The 9,101-nt window shown below is 41.0% G+C and overlaps 1 protein-coding gene across 1 annotated transcript; it reads right to left on the bottom strand.

The window, feature by feature from the left end:
• Positions 1-1,610: 1,610 nt before the first annotated feature.
• LOC121875560 (sodium/glucose cotransporter 4-like) lies at positions 1,611-7,426 on the bottom strand. The gene is made up of 7 exons (XM_042380153.1): positions 7,349-7,426; positions 6,160-6,264; positions 5,447-5,633; positions 5,131-5,336; positions 4,192-4,968; positions 3,780-3,903; positions 1,611-3,645 (listed from the first exon to the last, which is right to left on the bottom strand). Exons 1-7 carry the CDS (start codon positions 7,424-7,426, stop codon positions 3,350-3,352), a joined length of 1,773 nt encoding a protein of 590 aa, XP_042236087.1. The 3' UTR covers positions 1,611-3,349.
• Between the last annotated feature and the right edge of the window lie 1,675 nt (positions 7,427-9,101).

Genomic DNA, 9,101 nt, shown 5'->3' with positions numbered 1-9,101 from the left:
CTAATCGTGTTAATATTCCCTTATGTATCTTTGTTGTTTTTATACTCACTAATACCGACAATGTTTATTTATTCTCTGTCTGCCTGAAATACACGTTAGGTATTGTGTATTTGTTCAGTATTCTTACTGTATTGAGGGTTTTATTAAATTTGTATCGAGTTATTTTGAACGTGTGTTTGTAACTTTGTCGTGTACAGTGACCAGACACCACCCAACAAGTCGAATTTTAACCCTCGACCACGATATTACTGAGCAGTATCCGAGGCTCCAAACGGTTAACTTTTCTATCACTAGGCTCATACTCTATCCGATCCATTATGAAGAGAATTCCGCTTTTTTGTTTACTACCCAGTAAAGGAATGTGGTCTCCCCCAAATCTCACAGATACATTGGCTCTCTGAAATTAATGTTGCAGTTATTGTCATTTGGTTGTTGTGTTTTTGTCTGTGTGTTTTTTAGCGAGCCACCATCTGTTTTCACTAGGGTAGTAGTATCACCTTGGTCTCACGCGGTGTTGGCTGCCGTGTATATAGAGGCGGTACATAAGAACATAAGAATGGAGGAAACTGCAGCGGGCCTATTGGCCCATACTGGGCAGTCCCGTTTACACCCAACCCCTATTGCTCATATAAGCATCCAACCTATGTTTGAAGCTATTCAGCGTATTCGAGTTAATGATGATATTTGGTAACTTGTTCCATTCATCCACTACTCTGTTTCCAAACCAGTGTTTACCTATTTCACGCCTAAATCTAAATTTGTCTAATTTAAAACTATTGTTACGAGTTCGCTCCTGGTTGGATAGTTTGAGTACCTTTGTAATGTCCCCTTGTTTAGCCCTGACTTCCGCTATACACCTCGATCATATCGCCCCTCACTCTACGTCTCTCGAGGGAGTGCAAATTAAGATGCTTTAACCTGTCTCTATACTCAAGGTTCCTAATGCCCGGGATTAGTCTTGTCATTCTATTCTGAATTCTTTCCAATGATTCTATATCCATCCTGTAATACGGTGACCAGAACTGAACTGCGTAATCCAGGTGTGGTCTCACAAGCGCAAGATACAGTTTTAGGATGACCTCGCTAGTCTTGTAACTAACACTCCTTTGTATGAACCCAAGTACTTTATTAGCCTTGTTACGAGCAAAAACACATTGTTTACTTGGCTTAAGGTTCCTACTTATCATTACTCCTAAATCTCTCTTGCAGTCCGATTTCTCTATGGCATCGTTGTTCATCTGGTATCTGGTTTCTCTGTTTACATCTCCTATACTAAGTACTTTACATTTGTCCGCGTTGAATTTCATCTGCCATTTTTCAGACCATTCGAAAAATTTGTTTAGATCTTCCTGTAGTTGAGGTTGGTTAGCCAGGTTTAAGCGTTCACTATTTTTGCCATTGAATCTTGGCCAATTATACGGGAGGTCTGTTCTTCCATAGATTGCTATGTTATTTAAGGAATCTCTCTCTCACAGTGTCTTGGATGATCATTTGCCTCGGTACTGAAACCAAGATACCAGAATGTTCCCTTACTGTATATCTCTCTTGACCAAAATTAATCCCTATACACTCTAATTAAGATAATATTCAGGAATAACAAAAGGAAATAATCGATTTATATGATTATTATTTTTTGTAAGATAATACTTTCATTTTTCTTTTATAAATTCGTTAGTTGCAGAAGAAGACTCAATGTTCTGTGCTTGTATAAATACGCATATAAATACACATGTGCTAAGGTCTGATTTTGTTCTGAATATTAATTATCTTTATTTATTTATAGATGTCCACAATAGTTGCATATAATAAAAAACAATAACAGACACAACACATTAAAATAAACAATAATATATAAGACAATAACAAGGTGTACAAGCCACCATAATGAACTATTGAGGAACTTATTAAAGACCTGATGCGTCATATCTGGGTGTCTCCAGTACACAACCCTCAAATATCTGTTCAAGTGCCAAAACATAAGTATATCCAGTGCCAAAACATCTTACACTAAATTAAAATGGAGATTCAACTCCTCACTTTATAAAATATTTATTACTCACATAATGTTTATATTATTGTATACATTTATATTTTATTTTGGGGGCAAATTATACGAACATCACACACACACACACACACACACACACACACACACACACACACACACTACTGTCGTTTGAGTCTGAAGTGATTTAAGCCTATGTCATCAAGATCAGTAAACATGACTTAAAGTAACTGATTGACTTAGTCCTTGGTGTGGTTTGAGCCAGCCTATACCACTACCCATTCACTAACTAACTCAGTGAGTGGCGGTAATTCCCAAGACTCTTCACGTTAATTTGGAAGGAAATTCGGAGCCTATTTCAGATTTATTCAGGGGGGGAGAGAGCCTATTTCAGATTTATTCAGGGAGGAGAGCCTATTTCAGATTTATTCAGGGAGGAGAGCCTATTTCAGATTTATTCAGGGGGAGAGAACCTATTTCAGATTTATTCAGGAGGGGAGAGAGTCTATTTCAGATTTATTCAGGGGGAGAGAACCTATTTCAGATTTATTCAGAGGGAGAGAGCCTATTTGAGATTTATTCAGGGGGGGAGAGAGCCTATTTCAGATTTATTCAAGGGGGAGAGAGCCTATTTCAGATTTATTCAGGGGGGAGAGAGCCTATTTCAGATTTATTCAGGGGGGAGAGAGCCTATTTCAGTTCCATTCAGGGGGTTATATAGGTAAGGTAATGCTTTATGCGATGAGGTTATGTCGTGGTCAGATACAGGATTAACAAACAGAGGAACCTGATTACACATTTGTAAGGAAAGTTTTTGTTCACTATGTTATGTTAGGTTAGGTTATGAGATCACTTAGGTTAGGTTAGGTTATGAGATCACTTTGGTAACTTGATTGAAAAAATATAAAATTGTGCTTATCTTTGCGATGTTATTATTAGTGTACAAGTGAATTAATGAGGTATATAGCTATTGGATGAAAGGTAATGCTCTGTTGAGGTTGTTGTCTGTTTGTTGTGGTTGTTGTTGTTACTCTTACTCATTAGTCAGATATTAATTATTATTATTTATTCTAAGCTCTGAAACCTATGAAAATAAGTTAGTTAAAAGAAACATCTTATTATATAAATTTGAAAAGATAATACTGAACACTCGTGTCTTTAAGCCTTAGGAGGAACTTTTGAAAATTTGAGACAATACCAGAGTACAGTACGGTAGCTCTCTAATACCAGAGTACAGTACGGTAGCTCTCTAACACCAGAGTACAGTACGGTAGCTCTCTAACACCAGAGTACAGTACGGTAGCTCTCTAACACCAGAGTACAGTACGGTAGCTCCCTAACTCACTATCCCCGTAACGTTGACATATATTCTCTGGGGTTGAAGCCAGTAGGGAATGGATCTATGGTGAAGTATATAAAGAGGCCAATGCATATCCCCACCACCACCACCAGGTTTATATCGAGGAAGATCTTAGTACGGGGTTCTTCCTCAATGGAGTTTACCATTTGGGTTTCCTTTTCATTTGTATCTGCGGTGTGTGTGGTGGTCTGCAGTCCACAGAACCACGAAAAAGAGTTCTTCATGCACTGGAGGAACCTGTTGCTGGCGCCCTCGTTCTCTACCACTCCTTCGCCAGCCTCTGTAAAATGAGTTGCATGTCAGTTCGTTTTCTCTTCCTTTTGCATAGACTATCTGGTAGTTGTTAACATTTCCAGGTGAGGTATTTTATACACGGTGAAAGACACACTTCACATACTAAGAAAGGCACTTTACCATCTTGCGTCACGCCATTCGTCACAGTATCAAGAGGGATGTCCACCGTATAGCCAGTCCTCGGGTCTTCGTCGTCCTCCCTCTCAGACTTGTCAAAGCGGGTTGTGTATATCGTTCTGATCAGCTGCAACAGAAATGATCAGTTGTGAATATTATAATAGGAGCTGGTGCTTCTACTGTAACCTTAAGGGAGTTCACTACAGTTTTGCCTTCTGAAGCCAGTTTAGTCATGTTATGTCCTACATCTGATGGTACCTCACTCAAAGCGTCAAATGATATGATAAAAAAGAGTATTGACAAAATTTAGTTAAAACTTATGACCTCTGAGAAAACGGCTTAAACTTTGAGTGTGAAACAGGTATTATCGTATAAGACCAACATTTGAGAACATAGGAGAGAGTATATTACAAACCCTGTAATCTTCTGGTGGCTCAGTCAGAAGGGACACCACCATACCAGTGATGGCCGTCACCCAGAATAGCAACATGGCAAAGTACATGAAGTTCAGTTGAACTAAGAGAGGTCGGTCATCGTGCTCCCAACACGCTGGAGGCTGGTAGGAAAAGTCAACAGCCATGCGTATGGCCCCGACCACAAGGCCCAACATCAGAGCCCAGAAAGCACCTTGTTCGTTCATGCGTTTCCAAAGAACCGCCATAGTGTACACACAGGCGATGGGCGGTGCCAGGTAGGCCCCGATCTTCTGAATGTAAATAAAAAGCTGGCCACTCTGAACCTCTTCGATGATGGGTACCCACGCCACCGACACGGCCACCAGCACCACAATAAACAGTTTGCCAATGATCAACAGTTCTCGGGTCTTGGCCCTGGGCCGGATACGAGGCCACAGGTCCAGAGTAAACATGGTCGATGCTGAATTAAATATTGAGGTGAGATCACTCATTAGAGCTGCCAGCATGACGGCTAGCATGAAGCCCTTCAGTCCAGCAGGCATGATACCCACCACCAGGCGCGGGTATGCTGAGTTGTAGCACGAGGACTTTGAGCCACAAGCACGCATGCATTCCTCAGGAAGCACGCAGGCAACATCATCCGGAAAGAGCGCGCGGGCGATCATTCCAGGCAGAATGATGATGAAGAAGGGCAAGATCTTGATGTAGGCGGCAAACAGTGTGGCGCCCTTGGCATGAGACAGGTTCTTCGCTGCCAGTGCTCGTTGAATCATCATCTGAAAATAATTGTAGATTAAGTGCATCATTTTACCTTGCCGAGCCGTATACTTGTAGAAACAACTAAGAATAGCAGTCTCTTTATCTTGACTAAAAAAAAATGTCAACATGCTCAAACACACATTCATCGATAGTCTACCAAACACGAGATCAGTTCATACTTGGTCGGCACACCAGTACCAGATAGAAGCAGGTGTCTGACCCAGGAGGAAGGCGGGCCAGGGCAAGTCTGAGTTAACAGGGTCTCTGAGCATGATCCAGGAGTCCGCCCTCGGGATCCCGCAGGTGGAGTTCTCATACCTCAACTTGGGTACAGCTTGCATGTACCTGTACTGCAACGCCTCGTACCCACCCACCTCTTTGAAGGCTGCGGGGAAGAGCACATATCTTTGTAATATATCGCTCTTACTTGAAACTCTTATCATTGCTAGTGGTTTAAAGAAGTGTGTAACGAGACCTTCCACTAGACCAACCAACCTATGAACATGACGACGAGGGCGCCGCTGATCATAATGAAGAACTGGAGTGTGTCGGTGTAAATGACGGCAGCCAGACCTCCAGTCATGGTGAAGAGAGCCGTCAACGCCAGCAACATTATCATAGACCAATAGATGTTCCAGTGAAGAGCCTGGTTGATGAAGAGAGAGCCCGAGTACAAGTCCACCTGCAGGGGCGACAAAGTGGAGAGTGGGATTAGTGTGTCGAATTGTATAACAGCTTTTTAGGGATCTTATTCAGGTGATTTACGAGTACCCAATAAGGGAAACTAAGACCTTATGGTTATACTGTACTGTCATAACAAGAAGTGAAATTAGTGTACAGGATCTTTATGTCGGTGTACTGAAGAGGTTAAGTTAATGTGACTGAAAGTTGTTGTTGTATTGTCATTCGTCTACTGAAGAGGTTGAGCACCATCATCATTATGAATCAAGGTCAGGGTAGATTTTCAGTATAAGTCCAGTAATTAATAAAGACATAACGAGGTCCATTGGTCCACTCGGATTACCTTTAATGAGTCTCTCGTATTATGTTAAGTTATCAACGAATGTAAAAACTTCCATGAGTCTTGAAATTATCTTTACCTTTTCCGCTATCAGTTTACATTATCTTTGGTGAAGGTCTTTCGTTATCAGCAAGTTATAAACACGTGTACCTGGAGGCAGATGTTTGAGTCACCTGGCGCCACTTACCGAGATCTTGGTGAAGATGTAGAGGACGAGTGAGAGCAACGCCAGGTACACTTGTATACGCTGTCCCCCGAACCTCTTGCTCATGTACTCTGGCACTGTACACACCTGTGGATGAGTGTTATCACGTCAACACATAATTCAGAATAAACAACTTAAACACATAATGCTCTGTCGTATAAGGCTACAAGTAAGACTGACAGCACACTCCTATTGTCTGTTGGAAATGAAGTGTTTATGTCGCTCGTAGCAACTAACTGATGCTAAGCAATAAATATTTTCTCCTCATTTTGACATCCTCCTTTCTGGTCTCCTGGTATAGACAAAAACTTCAGACTGTTCTGTAGATGAACATGACAACACACCCAGAGCCACCATTGTTGTTGAAGCCCTGTGTGACCACGTTGTTGACACTTCAGTTGAGATCAGAAGATCGGCATTTGTTTTTTATAGAAAGTGTTTCACAACCGAAGATAAAAATTTACCACATTCTGAACACCAATATATATCCGATATACTCGTGAGGTTTTACTCCCTTCACAACTTATTTTAGAGAGAGAGAGAGAGAGAGAGAGAGAGAGAGAGAGAGAGAGAGAGAGACAAAGATAAGTAAAAGAAAGATACGTAAATAAACCCAGTGAGAATAGGAAGACAAACAAAGAGAGATCAAACGATTTCAACAAGAACAAATAAACAGATTTACAGAAAGAACAAAGAGGAAAACGAAAATAAATAAAGAGATAGAGTGTAAGACAAATTGTGAGAAAAGGTTAAATAATAAATGGAGAAAATAATAAAACACTGAAGAAAAGACAATCACACGAGGAGAGAGAGAGAGAGAGAGAGAGAGAGAGAGAGAGAGAGAGAGAGAGAGAGACTGGATCACCCTCTAATTAAGGATGGAACACAGGCAGGGAAGACCCACCTATCAGTTGTAGCAGATGATCGACTGTTAGGGAGAGCGGCCAAATTTTATTATTTATTATTATTATATCGCTGCTATTTATCGTTGGTGTTAACAACTACGTGCTCTTCTAATTCCACACGGCCTGGTTACCACACACCAGATGGAAGCCACTGGGGGGGGGTTTACTGGAAAATACCGCCACTGGTGAGAAGGAGAGTCAGTGCATCTCTATGACACAGATCGCCCTCTCGAGTGAGCCCCCCCCCCCCACCACGCGACCTTTACCTCGACAGATGTGGGGGGGCGGTGTTTACCGCCGGGAGTGTTTTCACCGCTGGCGTCAGTGCTGACGTGTGATGACATACCCCTCAGTACTGAAATATTGTGGACTAATTATGCCCACTCGTTCCTGCCTTATCTGGAGCAATAAGACAACGCGGAATGAAGTGTAGCTAAGAGAGTTATGAACTTTGTATCATGTCAGTATGCTCAATAATCAATTATAATTAAGATAAATTGTGAGTCTAACTAATTATGTATCAGATAGATCACCATGTAATACTAATGAACGCCTTGTTCTCTGCAGGTTTTGACCACATCAATAAATATTGAATGCGTCAAAAGGCGGGTTTCTATCATTCCCTTCAACTTGCCCGTCACCTGAACGTCCTAACTAAGGCGTTTACAATTATTATTATTATTATTATTATTATTATTATTATTATTATTATAATTATTATTATTACTGCATTATTATTATTATTATTGTCATTATTACTGTTTTATTATTACTATTATTATTACTGTTTCATATTACTTATTATTATTTACATATTGTTTTACTGACTTCAAATACACAAAACAAATGATGATGTCTTAATCCATAATAAAAGTTAGGTTGCGCTGACACCAATAATTAATTAAAGCAGCATCTCAGACTATCCTAAATGAAATGAAGGTTCTGATTAACGTTGCTAGCGAAGATGACGCCCCACTCTTAATGGGAGGCTGGCTATTGTTCCTCTCTCTCTCTCTCTCTCTCTCTCCATATAATTTTTACCTTACCATCTTGAGCAAAAAGGTTATGTTACCGGCATAAATGGGCCAAAAACCCTTCACACACTTCACTCATCCTCCCCCACTAATGTAAAGCACTCCTGGTACTGTACCAACATGAACGGAGAAGGTGTCTATATTTTCACATTTACCGATTTCAGTCACCTTCTCACTCACTCACTCACTCAATCACGCACTTACTCACTCAATCACGCACTTACTCATTCACTCACGCACTTACTCACTCAGTCATTTACTCACCGGGAGCCACCACATGTAGCGGCCAGCTAAGAAGTATCCGGAAATAGTCCCTCGATTAGGACGACAAAGCGACTGTAAAAGAGAAAGAATTAACTTGTTATTGCTGGCTGGGGTCAGGTACAATGTATACAGTGTTAGGTTAGGTTATTAGGCACGTCCTTTTATCCCTTGCAAGGCTAACTGTAAACTCATTATAGCGCAATAGGGAACCACGCGTAGTTAATGCTTGTCTTCTTTGACTTTAGGAATGAAACGACTCAAGTGCCTGAGGACTATTGGTTGTGCTAACACATAGGAAGGATTCTTTAAACAGGTTGATCAGTTTACGAGTGAGTGTGTAAGGCGCCTAATGTTGAGTAGCGGACCTGTTTGTAGGAGGAGGGATATTGGTCATGAAGGGGCGGCGTGATGGTGACGGCTGAGGATCTGTAGGAGAATGTTTAAGGACATGTCAGGAAGAGTCGTCCCTCGGGGGATGAGGGGCCCGGGACAAGTCGTCATGGCAGGGACCCCTTTAGACGTGCAGAAAGCATGCACACACACAAAAACAATAACATGCCTTTGTGAAAGAAAAAACAAATCCTGGCTTATTTTAATAATTACAGAATTAAAGTAATGGATACAGGTAGTAATTTTATAGTATTGCAACACAAAATATGGGAAGAAAATTAAAGAGATCCGTGACCCGTAGGTTGTATGTGATAACTGTTCTAAAAGTAAT

Source organism: Homarus americanus, unplaced genomic scaffold (genome assembly GCF_018991925.1).
Source record: "Homarus americanus isolate GMGI-L3 unplaced genomic scaffold, GMGI_Hamer_2.0 scaffold58957, whole genome shotgun sequence".
Classification (NCBI taxonomy): domain Eukaryota; kingdom Metazoa; phylum Arthropoda; class Malacostraca; order Decapoda; family Nephropidae; genus Homarus; species Homarus americanus.
This window is presented reverse-complemented; position numbering and strand designations above follow the sequence as displayed.